Source organism: Spermophilus citellus, assembly GCF_964194105.1.
Source record: "Spermophilus citellus genome assembly, chromosome: 1".
Taxonomy (NCBI): domain Eukaryota; kingdom Metazoa; phylum Chordata; class Mammalia; order Rodentia; family Sciuridae; genus Spermophilus; species Spermophilus citellus.
The window spans coordinates 8,949,710-8,967,154 of NC_138182.1; the positions used below are offsets into that span (position 1 = coordinate 8,949,710).

At 43.1% G+C, this 17,445-nt stretch overlaps 1 protein-coding gene across 3 annotated transcripts in view; it reads right to left on the reverse strand.

Annotated features, from left to right (window-relative positions):
* Positions 1-17,445, reverse strand: part of LOC308632122 (protein-lysine methyltransferase METTL21E-like) — a 148,573-nt gene that overhangs the window by 19,983 nt on the left and 111,145 nt on the right. Inside the window, exon 6 of one of the 3 annotated variants that reach the window (XM_081263846.1) lies at positions 7,781-7,910. The exons of the other annotated variants lie outside the window; for them this stretch is intronic. Coding sequence (XP_081119972.1) covers positions 7,823-7,910 — 88 coding nt within the window. The 3' untranslated portion in view covers positions 7,781-7,822. Of the gene's footprint in view, positions 1-7,780; positions 7,911-17,445 lie in introns of those variants that run through there. 3 annotated transcript variants of the gene reach the window in all.

Genomic DNA, 17,445 nt, shown 5'->3' on the forward strand with positions numbered 1-17,445 from the left:
TGCCTCTGCCCCGGCTTTCCAGCATGTCTGCTTATGTGTGCAGGGTGGTGGTGAACGAGGCTTGGTTTGGGAGTTCCTCCAAGGAGCTCCGTGGTTGCCCTCCAGCCGTTCTACCCAGCTCCACTCCTGTGTGTCCAGTAGACCAGAAAGAAAACACGACGTCTCTGGTAGTCCAATTACATCGCTATTTCAGCACATTCTGTTCTTTTTCATATTTTGATTTTGTCTTTCCCTCTTGTTCAACTTAATAATGTAACACCATATCTGATTTTTTAAAATTCTATGGATACACAAAAAAATAAAGGAAAGTTGACGGGAGAGATCGACACATAAAAGTGTGATATCTCCAGTCGGAGCCAAATTCCTAAAGGGTGAGCCATGGAAAGGCCAAGCAAAATAAGACATGATCGGTGCTAACTTCATTTTCAAAAGTTCCCACAAGTAGGTTTACAAGTGCCTGGAGGGATGAGTGAGCCTCCGCTGTGTCTTGTTTAATTTGGCCATTTAAAGGGCTAGCTCTTTTCAAACTTGGCTCTCCTTGTAGATATCACACCTCTACATGTCTGAATTTGATTCTGGACTTGGCTTTTTCAGTGCACATTAAATGTTTCTGATTTGGTATCACTCTAGAAGAATGTGTGAGTGGTTTCTTTGCACTCGTGTCTGGGTGGATTGGGGTCAGGTGTGTTGATGGGTTTACACTATTAAATTACTACAGGCTCCCTCACCCTACCTATCTCAGAGTTCATCTTCTGTGTGGGAGGCCACTGAAAGAGTTAGATTTACGTGTTAGATTTTGCTGCAATGTCAACAAAACAAAATTAATACGTCATTTTATGAAATAAATGCATTATCTCTGCCAACAACTTCTGATGAACACTTTTCAGTTGGGGAAAAAGTAGAGAGGGATTGTCTAAGCTAGTAAACAGAATGCAGAAATTATCATTATTAAATTCGTAAATGGGTAGACCACGGTTTACTTCATGACTTAGTTTGAAGGAGGACAATTGGAATAAGCTCGGAACACATTCATGGCAATTCATTGTTTTCATTTCCCTCTTCTTCAAAAAGGGAATTTCATTCAGCCTGTAGAGATACACAAAACCACAAGATAACATAAACCAGAACAGGTGAACTGGGCTAGAGATGTAGCGCAGGGGTGAGGCACTGGGTTCGATCCTCAGCACCACATAAAACTAAATAAACAATATAAAGGCATTCCGTCAATCTACAACTAAAAAAAAAAAAAAGTTTTTTTTAAATAGAAGAAACTGTGCAAAGATTCATAGATGGAGAAGAAAATGAGCATATGAGCATATGGTCTATGAATCTTAGAGTCCAAAAACTGCATCTATTTCCTGAATTACTGGTTTTATGACCAGTGATAAGTCATTTAACCTCAGTGAGCCTCAATTTCTTGTGTGTAAAATAGAAATTATGATAATTTCTACCTCACTGGGCTTTTGAGAAAATCACATGAGACTGTGGACATAAAAGTGCCCTGCAGAATATCAATCCCAATAAAATATTTTACTAATCTTAATAAAGAATTAGGGAATAAGTGCTGAATTATGTCTGTAAAGGTGAGAGTTTGGAGATGGAGGATATTGTATAAATTGGAGATTAAAACCTGTTCTTTGGAGATGGAGCAATTTGAGGTGGACCTTGAAGAATCTGTTCAATTTGAGAAATTATGAGAAGAAAAGAAAGTCTACTGAATAAGAAGTGCACACAAGTCAAACTCACTGCTCGTGGGAAACTTCAGACGAGGGTCCACAGAATAACAGAAGCCATCAGGGAGATGGAAGGAGCCTGTCGTGGACTATATATTTGTGTTCTCCATGCCAGCTTCATGTGTTGAAGCCCTGACACCTAGTGTCATCTACTTACTCTAGATGAGGGTATTCAGAGATGGGGTCAGTATGAGGTAATGCGGGTAGATGATGTCATGAGGCTGTGGCCCTGGTCTGATGGGATTAGTGCCCTTGTAAGAAGGGACGCCAGAGCATGTGCGCTCGCTCGCTCTCTCTCTCTCTCTCTCTCTCTCTCTCTCCTCATCAAGCACACACAAAGAAGAGGTCATGCAAGCACACAGCAAGATGTCAGCCACCTACAAGCCAAGAAAAGAAACTTCAGAAGGCAACTAACCCTGCAAGCACCTTGATCTTGGAGTTCCCGGCCTCCAGAACTGTGGAAAATGCATTCTGTTGTTTAATCCTCCCAGTCAGTGTGTTTTTGTTATAGCAGCCAGAGGTGACTAAGACAAGCCCCTGAAAAAAGGAAGCTAAAAAGTTAAACAGAGCTGAATGCATTGGCTCCAGGCTTCTGGAGAGAGAGACATCAGGAATAGGTTAGGTTGGCAGTGAAGCCAGGGTGACGTGAAAAGGAATGAGGCTAAAAGCAGAGAAGCAGGCTAGGAAGCTGTTTCTATCACCCATTAGAAGTTTAATGATTGAGATGCAGCAATGGGACAGAGGGGAGACAGAACCTGACGGGTACGTCTAAGATACAAGAACATCCAGTGTTTGGGAATGAAGAAACCTCAACTTAGCTTCCCAGGAGAAGCTGGTGCGGCCACCCTGGGCCCCCAAACACTCAGAAATGTAAGGCAAACCAACTCTCCAAGAAGGCCAATTGATTTGAAGAAGAGCCAAACCCATCTCTAGCCAGGTCTTCTCAGATCAAATTTCTCCTGCCGTCATTGAGTTCAAAAGCAGATCAGAAATCCAGATAAAATGTATCACCCCTGTTTGCTTCCTCCTGTGCCTGCCCCTGACTTTCCTATCACCTGGGTGCCTTCCCCACCCTCTGAGCTCTTCTTGCCCCCCCCCCAAGGCCCAGGGCCTCTCTCTAGCTGGGGCTCCACGCTGCCCCTGCAGCTCACCAAGCTCACAGCTGCCTGCCCCACTCAAAATCAGAACCCAGGTTCCCTAGGTCTTGTTTTTCAAGGTCCGATTGTGACAATCAAGTGTTATTAGAACAGAATTTTCCAACGTGTGCTTCTCTTCCATCACAAGTAAAGGCTTTTCATGTTCAGATAAGTTTTAGAAATACTCCTGACTATGTCCCCTTCTTGGCAATTCACTCAACACATGCAAAACTTTGGGGAAATTCATAGTTTAATAAAAATAAAAAGAAAGAAAGAAAGGAGAGAAGGAGAAGAAGACATGGAGGAAGGGAAAGAGGAAAGAAGAGGGAGGAAGAGAGAAAATGAAGGAAAGTGGAGAGCACAAAAAGAGAAGGAGAAGAAGGAGGAGTGCTTCAGTCCGGCTGCAGTCCTGACTTGTTTACAGACTCTAACAGAGGAGAGATGGGGAAAGAATCCCTTTCTATTCAGCTCAGGGTTTGCCAAGCCAATCAGGTCGCAGCCCCTTTGTTTACCTAGTGTCTCTGAGAAATCATAGCTGGTGAAATGCATTTTAGGAAAACTTGCATTGAGGTCTTTATACCTGTAATTGGATTAACACACTGCTCATCTCCACTAATGTATTTGTAATTTAACTTGAACTTCTAGAAGTACACCTTAACCCAAGGGAGCGATTCCTGCAGGGAGAATCTTATACAAACAACAGTCCCTTGAGAGAGAAGGCAAGAGGCACAGCCTTTCCTGCCCCACAAAAATGTCATCAGGAAATGCACCCAGCTGGGCTGGACACCCTGCTGCTCCTCCCGTGCCTGGGCCCGTGGTGAACAGGAGTCTCAGAGCCAGAGCTTTTTTATTAATCACATTTTCTACATAAAAGCATATGGATATAAAATCCCTGAGGAGAAAATTGAAATGATACGGTTTTTCACACAGTTTTCTTTCTGCGGCATTTATTGAAAAAGGAATTATCACATGGAATCCCTTTGAATTGCATTTTGATTTCGTAATTTTATTTATTCATGGTTTTCTGATGTCAAGGTGTTGTGAGAGCTTAAAATTCTATTTCAGAGCCACCTAATTGTATTTGAAAAGATCTATAAAAACTGTTTCTACCGTGTGAATTACCTGTGTTGGTGTGATGGTAACAGCTCCAGCACCTTCCGGAAGGAGCCCCAGCAGGCTGCCTTGACGCCCCCATGCCCCTCCCCTGGACAACTTGCTCAGGGTGAGCCTAATGCAGCCTGACGGACACAATCCTCCCTCCATGTGCTCCACCACCTCTGTCGAATCACATTGCTTCCCGTGTTTTCTTTATAACTGATGCTGGATTAGCCAGAGCTTCTAGTAGCTTCTAGAAGCTTGTAGTTTTGTTTTCCCTTTTCCTACCTTTGTTGTCTGCCTCCTTAGCCCCTCACCTACTCCATATCCTACCACAGCATCAGCAGATGAACTGGAGAATAAACAGAGGCAAGATGCCCTCAAATGTAGCCTCAATCCCAGGAGCAGAGGGAGAAGAAACTGACAATGGCCCCCTGAGGCTTCCGTCAGGGAGCCCATGATGTTGTCTGCTTGCTTCCTTCTCAGTCACCTAACATTCATCCATTCATTAAAAGGAAAGTTGAAGTCCTCTTTGCTTGTGATGAGATGGGATGGATAAATTTTATGTATCAACTTGACTGGGCTAAGAGATGCCCAGACGGCTAGTAGAAAATTGTGTCTGGATGTGTAGGTGAGTGTGTTCTGGAAGAGATTAGCATTTGACTGAGTACAGATTTGCTCTCACCCACATGGGGGCTTTGTCCAATTTATTGAGGGCCTGAATAGAACAAAAGGTAGAGAAAGATGAATTCATTCCCTGGTTGAGCTGGGACGTCAATCTTCTTCCTCCCTTTGACATCAGCACTCCCGATTCTCTGACATTTGGACTGGGAGTCGGACGTACACCATCAGGCCCCCAGTTCTCAGGACTTCAGGCTCAGACTTTGGACTCAGACTGAATTACACCACCAGGTTTCCTGGTTCTCCACGTTAAAGGTGGCAGATTACAGGACTTCTCGGCCTCCATGATCATGTGAGCCATTCTCATTAAAATGGGTGTGTATGTGTGTGTGTGTGCGCGTGCGCTTGCACGCGTGTAAAACCTCCCACAGCTTCTGTTTCCTGGACAACTTGAACTAATATGTAAGGAGATGTAACAAATCACAACCCATATTTATTTCTGCCACAGAATTACAAGGTAGTTGTATATGCAACCATAGCACAAACCAAACATTAATGCAAGCAATGTCTCTTATTTTATTGAATAAATTCATTTTTATGGAATACGTTCACTTGAAAAAAACAACATCATTATTTAGCTCCTAATGCCCCCAGGCAGGATGACTGGAGCCAGGGATGAGTAGGTAGAAGAAGAACCCCTGCTGACAGGTTCCTACTTACAGTCTAGTGAAAAAAAAGAAAAATTAACAAGCACCTACAGAATAGCGGGACAAGTGCTTTGAAAGAAGTATTTCAGGAGTGCTACAGGGAAACCAATTCTAGTCTACCACGTCTGGAAAGTCTTTTCCAAGAAAATGATCCTGAGGTGAGTTTTGATTGAGAGGTCTGCCATAGCAATAAAAGAGGTAAGAGCATTTAAGTCAAAATGAGCAGAACAAAATATTAAAAAGGCTCAGAAGTGAAAAGAAAACGCTGGGTTCTGGGACCCATTTATATGGATGGAGCATTTGTCACACACAGAGGTGTCCGAGAACAACAACAGGAGAGGAAAACCTAGCCAACCACAGAGGGTCTGATGCGTCCTACAAAGAAACCTGAACTGTACCCCCAGGTGATGAACAGTCATGGTAGCATCGTGGAGAAAGAAATCGGGTCACTAGATTTGAATGTCACAAAAGTCAATGTGACATAAATATAGGATGCATCTGAATAAGAGCTAGTCTGACCCAGGGCAGCAGTGAGGAATCTAGGATGATGGCCGCACCTGTAACTTTCCTCTGAGGAGATGACCATTCCATTCACTGGAATAGAGCATATTGGAGGAGGGTCCATTTCCGTGATGGAGTTTGAACCAACTCAGTTCAGTTTCCTACAGGAAACTCCAGGAGGGTCCTCATCCGGGCCTCAGGCTCTGGGTGAATGTGCTTCTTGTGTGTGGGTGGCAGCGGGAGCTGAACCCTGAGTTTGTCAATGGTGCGAGATCATCCAAAAGAGACGTCCCGGGGGAAGGAAGCAGAAAGATGTCAGCCAACTCAACACCCACCAGGCGGGTGGAAGAGAAAGCCAAGAGCAGCTGAGGAGTAGTCCAGAGAGGAACTGCAGAGCTAAAGTACAAGCAGAGCTGAGAAACAACCTCTCACCCTGAGCCTCCGCACTAGGTGGGTGTCCTTGCTCACCGCAGGAGCTGAGATCTCTGATTTTTGGGGGGATCCTCTTGGGGCCATGATATTAGATTTCATGTCCTGAATTTGTGTGTCCTGAATGCTTTGCTCTGCTTGTTCTACTGGTTAGTTAGTAAAACTAATGTGAAAGCGGTTTGATTCCTCATTTTAATCTATCATCAGGCTTGGGGAAGTGTCTAGTCTTTCTAGCCCATGTAATTACCACTTTCACTGTGGAAATAAGAAAAAGGAGGCCCAGCGCTGAGACTTGTTCACACAGGTAATCACAGTTAGTGTCAGGATTAAACTTTTATCTGGCTTTCAATCCAGTCATTTCCCACTGTATTCCATTGGTTCTACTGACATCCCCATTTATATTCTGAGTGTGTGTGTATGTGTGTGTGTGTGTGTGCGTGCACACAGGTGCGTGTCTTTTCCATTTCTTTCTTCCAAATGAATCCAAACTAAAATGATGGACTGTGTTCAAAATTTGACCTTTCAGCCCTCAGTAAGTGAGAATCTCATTGCTCTTTGTGAAAAGCACCTTATATAAAAGGCAGATGAGTGGATTTTTAGTCCTTCTTATAGTGTGAATGCTCATTTTTTTCAGTCTTATTTCTCCTCCTGCTATTTGAAAAAGACCAAAGAAAAAAAAATGAGGAATGAATGTATGAAAACTTCAGCAAAATTTCAGTCAAGCCTTAGAAGAGCATTAATCCATGCCATTGATCACATTTTAACATGAAAGTAGTCTGAGGGAAAATAAATCAACTCCAGTAAACATACATAAACATTCTATCAAAAAAATGCAAAAATAATTTTTATAACCCTGCAACAGATTCATGAAAAAGACCCAGGAGAACGTTAAAATGCAATTGATCTAAAGGTTGATGTCATATTTGGGAGTTAAGACCACTGTGTAATCTTGAGTCAAACATACTGGGAGAATAGGATGCTGGGGAAGATTAGGTCAGATTAAAGAAGCTATTTTTGTTTAATCCAAGAAAATAACATTTTTTAAAGCATCATAAAGTGTCCCCAGTGACAGAAATTATTATGCTGCTGTGAGCAGAGAACTCGGTTCAGAACTCATTACCAAGTGGCATTTCCACAAGTAGCAGGGGAACATGCTGTTTCCTATCAGACATTACATCCAGAGTCTGGGTAGCTTTCTTTCCTGAATCGGAGCCTAAAAATCTACTTCATTTCCTCACCTTTGCCCAACATTTATAAGTATCCAGGTTTCACCAGTGGTCACGAGTAGTCGACAAAGCCCTCCAATTCCCCGAGCTGTAAAACTTATTTTAAAAAGCAACTTGTAAATTCAGCAGCTTACTTCAGCTTCTTCCTGTCGACCAATAATGGCCAACTATTCCCATTCTTAGGGACGGACAGAGGAAAACTATCACAGCCAAAAATAATTTTCTTTCTTCTAAACTGGAATCAATCATTTCTGGTACGACTTTGCCTTCATTTCTTCCTCCCTGGAGGATCGTTATGGAATTTAGTGCCACAGCCTTGAATTATCAGCTTTGGGGTTTGCTTTGGGGCTGTCACTGCCAGTTACCGAGAGCATTTATCGTGGCTTTTGTTGTTGCCCTGGCATCTGAAGAACCCCAAGCCGTACTGCATGGTGCGTTCTCTCTCCAATCCTCATAAAATCTCTAGAAAGAAAAAAGAGCACCACATTTTTAAAATATGAAAATGTTTCCACCCGGTGAAATAAGATGCCTTCCTACCTATAATCTCATAGTTCAGCCAGAGTCGGAGTTCATTCCTGACGTGGAGGCTTCGTGAGAGCAGATACTTTGTGTTGATTACTGGGTGGATGAAAGGATGAATGCACAAGTGCAGAGGTGACGGGTCATAGGCAAGAATCTCAGTGTCTCATCCTTCCCCCTTCTCATCTCACAAAGGTGAGGAAATGGGTGGATGGGTGGGTGGATGGGTGGATGGATGGATGGATGGAGAGGTGAGTGGATGGATGGAGGAAATATGAATGGAAGACAGGTGGTCGTGGGTGATGAATGAATGGAAGATGGTGGGTAGGTGAGTGGATAGATAAATGGATGATGGCACTGCTGATTCTGACCACAGACATCATTCTATGACACAGGTGGGTCCGCAAGAATCTCAAGTAGGAGCTCCTACATCTAGTAGGATCTCCAGGAAAAAAAAATTCCACAGAGAAAAAGGAAGAATTAGTTGAGTCAGAAATGTAGTGTTAGCTACAAGAAACCTTCAGAAAAATAAAGCGTATTTGGGGGACTTTATTTGAGATTAAATCAAAATGCAGGGTTTACAGCTGGGCTCAGTGTTGTACACCTGTAATCCCAGCCACTAGGGAGGCTGAGGCAGGAGGATTGAAAGTTCAAAGCCAGCCACAGCAACTTAAGGAGGCTCTTTCATAAAGTTAAAAAAAAAATTAAAGGGGACTAGAGATATAGCTCAGTAGTTAAGTGCCCCTGGGTTCAATGCTGAGTTTTGATTGTCCTAGTTCTACAAGTTACCCCAAATTTTGCTACAGGATGATGAAGAGGAAACTAAGGGACAAGTCAGATGATGGAGGCTCCAACCCACTCCTGAAGCCACAAATGAACCTGAGTAGCTCCTCAGGGATCACTTTTGGGTGTTGTGGGTCTATAAAAAGATTTTGCTGAAGAAGCAGCTCCCAATTTTGAAAAAGGATTAAAAAAAAACAATGAAGAACAACTGAGTGAATGAATGCTTCAACACATTTCTGCCAGGCTTTACCATAGCATTGATCAATAGCATTGATCATATTTTAACTTTCATGACCATATGGCATATTCATAAAATTAAAATAATGTTTAAATTCAGTGCCTACACTAAAACAATGCCTTTCTGCACAGGAACACTGTAAGAATCAAATGATGAACTGCAAGCAGAAAAGGATTTGAGAACCACCAAGAGCTTTGTAAGTATAAAGCATTACCAGAATTATACGAAATAAAGAAAATCTTGAGAGTTAAGAACATCCTTTAGAATGTCCTTTCCCATTCGCCCAGGCAGCCCTATGGCCCTGCAGGCCCAGTCTGTCTAACTACGTCATGACCTTGGGGTATCTCATCCTGCCCTCCATTCCTTTTTCTTCTATAAAAAGTGGTGCTGCGAACATCAGAACAAGGTAAGAAGAAATTGGTTGGAAGGAGGTGGGCGGGGGAATACAAAATAGGGTCAGCAAGGAAGCTCATTTTGTTTCCAAGGCCAATCTTGTGGGTGGGGTGCAGCAGGGGGGGTTTCCTCAAGGCCTTCTTTATGTCTGACCTACATGAGTCATCTTTAGATTCTTAAGACCGTCTAAAATAAGTTGTCAGATCCTTTAATATAAAGCCTCAAATCAGTGTCAAGCCAGACTTCCAACAGCCTTTGCCTGCCTAACAGAAATTTGAGCCCTCTGGAAAGCCAGGAACCAATTGTTTTCTAAAGTATGTTTTAGATCAGAGATCTTCTGATATGCTCCTGATATTCCAATACTGTTTGGGTTACTTATTGCTGTGTGACAAACCACCCTAATACCTCATATCTAAAAGTAACAGTAAACACTACCTCTCACAATGCCACAGGTCTGCCTCTTGGGATGGTCTCCCAGGGTGTCCTCCATGAGAGTGTAATTGGACCGCATGGGGCTGGGTTAGCTAGCAGCTCTGATGGCAAAGTGGGCCACTGAGTCCCTCTCCCTGTTTACAGGCTCAGGGCTTTCTACATGATTTCTTCAGCAAGATAAACACCACTGTATGGTACTCAAAGTTAAAAGAAAAGGAAATAAAAGACTATTCCAAGGGAGAAGAAGCAGAAGCTGTCAGTCTCTTAAAAGCCGGGCCCAGAACAGGTACTGTATCACTACTGTCACCTTTCATGGTCAGCATGAGCCATAGACCAGCTAAGACATAATGCAGAAGGAGTTCGCACAAATGTGACTCCCCTAAGGCGGAGTCCACGGGGGCCACCCTTGGAAACCCAGTGCCACACAACATTACTACAAAAAATGCTTCTACTAAACAAAAACGAAAAAAGGAGGGACCAGCAACCCTGCATGCATCATGTTTCAGAACAACAAGGATCACAGCTGTCTTCCTGGAGCGTGTGGTCGCACTGACAGACCTTAGATGGTCACTGTGCAAGTGTTCAGCGGCTGTGATCACAAAGTTTCTACCAAAGGTACATCGCTGCTTATAAACTAAGATTATAAGATAACAGAGAAGAGACAGAAAGAAAAAGATTTGGGCTGAAGAAGCTCATCTGATAACCATGACAGATAAAAACCCAACCTGAGAGCTCCATCCAGCAAGAACCGCCACACTCTCAGCACTAATGAGCTACCACAGGCCCAAACGCTGGCCCTCCCTCCGCATCTCACGCCTTCTAATTATCCCATTTTCTTGGTTGCGATACCACAATCATATATTAAAGCCTATAACAAGTCTTGGAACTCTTAATGTATTTTATTTTATTTTTTATTTATTTTTTTTTAAAGAGAGAATTTATTTATTTATTTTTTTTTTTAATTTTAGTTCTCGGCGGACACAACATCTTTGTTGGTATGTGGTGCTGAGGATCGAACCTGGGCCGCATGCATGCCAGGCGAGCGCGCTACCGCTTGAGCCACATCCCCAGCCCCCTCTTAATGTATTTTAGAAGTTGAAAATAAGTGGTTACTACAGAAACTCCATCCTTAAAAGCAAAGGGAAGAAGTAGTCTGAGTAAAACAACCCGTTATTTATAAGACGCTGTATTTGCTACAACTCTGTCTCTCCTGCTCTCTCTTCACCTGTAAGTCATATTATTAATGAGCCACTTAACTGATAACTCACCGAGCCTATTATGATATGTGATAACTGAGTGTTTTGTGAGGCCATTTACCTTACTTCCTTATATGACTTCCCTAAAGGCATTGCATCAAAATATTTTTTTCCAGGAAACCCAAAAAGTGTAGCCAAATCACTTTTTAAGATTGTTATACACAAGATTACAATTTTCAAAATAATGTCTTCTGAAACTCAAGGAGAAGAAGAAAAAAGAAAAGGGCTATTTCCTTCCCCGATGCTGCTATGGGATGACGTCTCAGAGAACATTCTGGAAGGACTGCTGCCGAATCACACGGTCCTTCAGTCACTCCTTGCACAATCACTGGAGCGCTTACTCTGTGCCAGGCACAGTGATGGATGGCTCCTGCCTTCAGATATTTCATAACCCACTCATAGACAGACAAGCAACAAAAATTTGACGGTAGGTGCCAAGATGAGACACACAAGTGGAGTGAGTCCATCAAAGAAGGTTCTCAGCCTGCATCAGAGGCTCAGGGGAGATGGATGGGAAGGGGTCAGACTGGACGGATGGGGAGCAGTTTCCCCTTCTCATTAGCAGGGCAAAGTGCACATGGGAGAATGGCCCCGGGGAAATGGACTGAGGTAGGGATGTGGGAAATTCTCAGGTGTTCAGAGACTGCAAAGGTGAAGGCACTGGAGGAGAGAAGAGTGAAAGTGGCCGGAGATGGACAGACACAGGGGCAAGGCCACATGAAGCACAAGGGGCTTTGCTTTCCTTGCAAAAGAGTTTGGATTGGTCCTGTGCATTAAGGAATTGAGAACAGAGGTGCACTGCTACCCTATTTGTTTGAGGGGATCTGGGAGGGAGACCCCCAGCCTGATCTCTGCAGAGCAGCAAACAGGTAGTTTTTCTCCAAGGAAGTACAGGAGGTGCTACCTCATCAGCCATGCTCACTAAAAACCCTGGTGAACACCCAAACGACCTAAGGAAAAATCCACCCCAATGTTGCTCTAACATTATTAGCACTGGACACTTGTAGAAAATGATAAAACAAAGAGCATATTTCCTGCTGAAGCAAATCTGACATGGTAAAATTTTAGGTTTCTCAAACTGGGAAACAGGCGCACATCAATCTGGCTCATCTGCCAAGCATGCTAGTTTTTCTAAAAATTGCATGGCAAAAATAAAAGGGTAGATAACTTTCAAAATCAGCATGCTATTTTAAAATCTGAGCATAGGACTTGAAGCTTGGTGTTCTAACCTGTAATTCAAACTCTTTTCCTAAACATCCCCCCCTTACCTGACTCCTAGGGGTCCATGTCCTTCTTCTGTACCATTATGGGAGCACCGTGAAAATGTCTGAAAACCCAGAGCCCCATACTTTGTGTATGGAGAAGGATAATCCCCTGAGGAATAAGTGTATTCTAGGGGCAATACATTATGTACACTCTGCTATAATCCCACATAAGTAAGTCCATATATAAATTAACACCAAACCCGTAAAGACAGGAATAATAGCACACTGGATTTTGTCATCCACTGTTTAGCCTCTGTCAACAGCCCTGCCTCTTTCACAAGGTTATTTTAAGGATTAAACAAGGAAATGAAAGCACTTTGTAAACTGTAAAGTGCTACCCTGATGTAATGTTTCATTAACAAATTAATTTACGAATGACTAGGACAAGGTGCCCTGTGACTGAAGGTTTTCATTTTCCTACATGAATTAAGGGGAAATGCTCTAGTATGGTCGACGGAGCAAAACAAAGGGTGGCATTTCCTGATGTCATGGCACAGATGTGCAGAATTCCAACCGTCTCCTTCCCACAGTGGCCTTCGGGCAGCGGGTACAAACCCATCTGGTTCTCATATTGCCTGAACAACGTGCTGGACGGAGGGTATTCACTGAGCTGAATATCTTAACATCAGAGCAAACTGTCCTCAACCTGGTCCCTGCTCCTTGATGTTCTCTGTCAGCAAACCCTGAGCTATCTCCTAAGACAAGGGCCAAGTGGTGGCAGTTGGGATGGTGACACGGGAGCTCGTGACTGGTTTTATTGAACTGCCGCTGGTCCCTTCAACTGAGAAGTCATATGTGAGACTTTCGGAGGTGAACCAAACACAAACCAGACCTGCCCAGTTTTTAATGTTCTCAGCTGTGTATTTGTGGGAAGTACGATTCTTGGAAGCTTGCCACTTCTTTGTTGAATGCCACGGCTCAGGAATGGTGGTGGGATTGCTGGGGCAAATGCTAAGACTGAACACAGAAGCCCAGCTGAAAAGAAAAAGCTTTCTCTCAAGGAGATACACAGCTTGTTCTGTCTGTTAAAAAGAATTATTATTTGATTATGGGATAATTGTTATACATAAGTATAAAAATTAAATAATGATATCTTATTTGATTCGAGTATTGAATTATTTAGTCAAATCTCATGTCAAATGTAAAATATTTGATTTTCACTCCCTTCCAAGACCTTGGGATATTCTTATTCATAGATTGTTCCATGGGAGTAGAAAAGATAAAAAGATAATGAAGGGTTAATCTTAACATCCAGTGGTTTGGTTTTTTTTCACCATAGTTATATAAACCAAATCCAGCAGTGTAGCATAATTTAAGATACACCAACCCTAAAATCTATCCGATCACTATAAGACATGGGCCAAGACCTAGGATAGATACATGAAAAATAGGATCTTTCTCATTTATCTTACATTAATATAATCTCCACTCAAAGCTGGATCCCAGCCATTAGCTGAGGAAGCAAATGTGGTCCTTAATAGGCAGGAAATATGGTTGGGGGCATTAAATGACATTAAAAATGGTTCTTCTGCTTAAACTAGGAACATTGCATGAACACCGATGTTATGAAATCCAATTATTACCTCTGGGTCCCTGCGCTATGGAAACCTGTCTAGATTCACACATCCCCCTTGTGCTGGTTCTGATCAGAATGGATGTGCGCTATGGCACCACACCTGCCGCAGAGCTCTGCTCTTGGGTTCTCTGCACGAAGTTTGGGTGACATCAGTATTAAAAGGAGCTAAAAAAAAAACATTAAAAAAAAAAAACATTAAAAGGAGCTCTGCAGAAAGCTGACAGATGGAGAGGATCCAGGTTCTCAAGATGAAAATGTCGGTGTTGATGTTTGGTCTAAAGAAAATAGAGACCAGGGAGAACAGATCCTTCCATTGCTTGCAAGACGCTCTTGATTAAGTTTTATCATGATTGTGTTGTTGAGATAAGAATATTCATGTTGGAGGACATTCTAGTCTATTTTAAAAAGCATTTGTATGGCTTAGATATGAGGTGTCCCCCCAAAAGCTCATGTTGGAAACAATTCATGAGAGTTTAGAGGTGAAATAGGTTATGAGAGTTTCAACCTAATTCGTGATTTAATCCCCTGGTTGGGATTAACTGGGTTGTACCTGGGGAGGTGGGTTGTGGCTGGAGGAGGTGGGTCCCTGAGGATGTGCCTTTTGGGTATATATTCTGTCCTTGCTCCCTGGTGCCATGTCCTGAACCATTTTCCTCTCCCTCCCTCCTCTGCCATGATCTGCCTCACCTGGGGCTCACAGCAATGCACCTAGCCATTTATGGCTGAGAACTCCAAATCTGTGAGCCCCCAAATAAACTTTTCCTTCTCTAAAATTGTTCTTGCCGGGTCTTATGGTAACAGCAGTGAAAAAGCTGACTAAAACAGCATTGCACATATTTATGATGATTTCAAAAATCCTGTGAAGTGGATGTTATTATTATTGTCTTCATTTCACAGAAGAGAGAACCAGGGCACACAGAGGTGATGAGACTTGCCCCAGGACTCACACTCAGTAAGTGAAATGGAAATAAAACCCAGACTTTCTGATTCCTAGCCTTAGTGTTTTTGTTTTTCCATCTTGTGCATCTTTTTCTTTCTGTACAAACATGTGCGATGTTTGTGCAGGTCACAGAGTTACTGGAATATAGAACTGGACTTTAAAATTCTGGAATTCCAGTGAGTACCTTCAACTACATGAGCTGTCTCCTGGCTGAAAAGCAGTTGCTGACTCTCATTGTTCTCATCAGTCAGTTAACTTCTGCTTTGGCACCTTGCCACTGACCAGTCCTTCTACCCCTTTTTCATGGGCATCAAGGAGCCCTGGGTAGGACAGCAGCAGGAGGGACAGAAGACAAGGTTGTGATTTCTGGTCCATCTTGGGATCACTTCCTACACATGCCATCAAAAGGCCTAATATAGGGCTGGGGACATAGCTCAGTTGGGGACATAGCTCACCTCCTAAGCACAAGGCCCTGGGTTCAATCCCCAGCATCACAAAAAGAAAAAGTGCTGAGGGCCATTACCAAGTAGGAATGACGCATCGATTTCCTTGCCAGCGTACCCCATGTTAAATTTGCTGTGACCTTGCATGTGTGTTTGAGAAAGATGACCCTACTCAAGGACGAGGGTGGATCCAGGATTAGGGTGTATCCTGCAGTTTGAGGAAGTATAGTATCCCGGTCCTTGGGTTTAGGGCGTTCCCAGTTTAAGACCTTGGGTTTTAGGGAAGTTCGATGTTGAGGATTATTGCTGCTGGAAATAGGGCGTTCCTGCTACCTGAGCTCCCGTTGAGCTCTCGTGAGATTCAGAGAGCATTTTGGGAAAAAAGCCTCGGGTAGTAGGTGAACTGGGCGGCAGCAGAACTGGGATTGCCCCAGAATGTGTGTGGAGGCCGGTGTGAGTTCGGGAATAAAGAATTGCTGTTTGAATCTACAAAGCTGTGTGGTGGCTCGTGATTCTGTGCCCAGCCAAGACTGTGGCAAAAAAGAAAAAAAAAGACTTAATATAACACATTCTTCCTTAGGAAAGAAAACTAGTTTATTAAATTTGCTCACATGATCATAAGTATGAAACAGGAAATTCAAACTGAATGGTAAATTGCCTGCTTATCAAGAGATGGTCTTATTGACTAAAGATCACTGGCCAACATGACTCATGTGGTAAGAATCCCTTCCACCCCTCATTTCATAAGGAAAGGTGAAGAGACACGGGTGTTTCCTGTCCTTCTCCAGCTTATCAGCAAGAACAGAGATAAGCGAGGCCTTGTAAGAAGAGTGAGGATCCACTCCCAAATCCTTCACTGGCTCTGCCCCTCCAAGACTTGCTGCAGGTAGGTCCCTTCCCACCGCCCCTCAGTCATCATCAGCCAGGGAAAGAAGAATGGACCCACTGGACCAGAGGCCTGAACACTCAAGATCTTCTGAGACCAGTGGACAGGAAAAGCTGAGTAAAATGTTGCTCATACACTCAGATGCTCGCAAGGCCCAGGAACTGCCAGTAACCACATTCTCTTAATACCCAGGGCCAGGGACTCCTTCCCGTCCTTAAGTGCAGAATATCACAGTTAAACAATAAACAACTCCTTCAGCAGACCTGAACTTGATCTCAACTCCAGTCCTAGACTGTTTCCAAGTGGCCACCCTCAAACCATAAGCTAATCATGCATTCATTACAGAGAAGTGTGCTCCGACCTCACGAGTATATCATACGACTCAAAGTAGATGTCAACTACTGCCCATTAACCACCGGCTGCTTCGGAAAATGTTGAGTCTATTATTCCATGATCAACAGTTTTGTCTCTATTTGAGACCATGTTATTTCTTCAATGTATACCAGCACTTATGTCTATTTATATGCTTCAACCACGGATGGTGGCAGGCCTTTGAACAAAGTGTCCATTTGATTTTTAATAACCCTCTTATCTCAGATTCAGTAATCTCTGTTTTAAGCATCTGCACTATTTCAACCTTCATTTTATATCTGCCCATAAGCCATAATGAGAAGAAAGCCTGGCCTTGGAAATTCATAAGTGCACTAAGACGGAACACAGTAGTTGCTCAATAAATAATTGTTGAGTAAAATAAAAAGGACCTGTCCAGCAGCACTGAGACATTAGGAATGATGGAAGACAGGCAGAGGAAACCCAGGAAGCACCCTTTGGTACTTAAGGGCCCCCATGCTGCACAGAACACTTGCCACGATGCTGGCTTTCTCCCTGAAAATTCACATTTTTGTTCTCTCTCTTCAGTCAAGAAGGTCTTTCTGGGAAGTATTTACAAAATCTTTTCTTGAATTGGAGGCCTCCTTCAGTTATTTGCTTTCCCAAAATAAAGTGTACATGGGGGAACACACACACACACACACACACACACACACACACACACTTCCCCTGTTGGAAGACTAAGTACATATCCTTTATTTAAAAAAAAAAGAAATTCTCACTTGGGTCAAGGAGGCCAGCTGGGGTTCTTGTCGTCTGACCAAGAAATATCTGTGTTATTCTTTCCCTTTTTCTTTTTGGGTTTAAGGTTCTGTGATATTCTGAGAAACAACAAAGGGCCTTTCCATAAATCACTGACGTGCTAAGGTGGCAGAT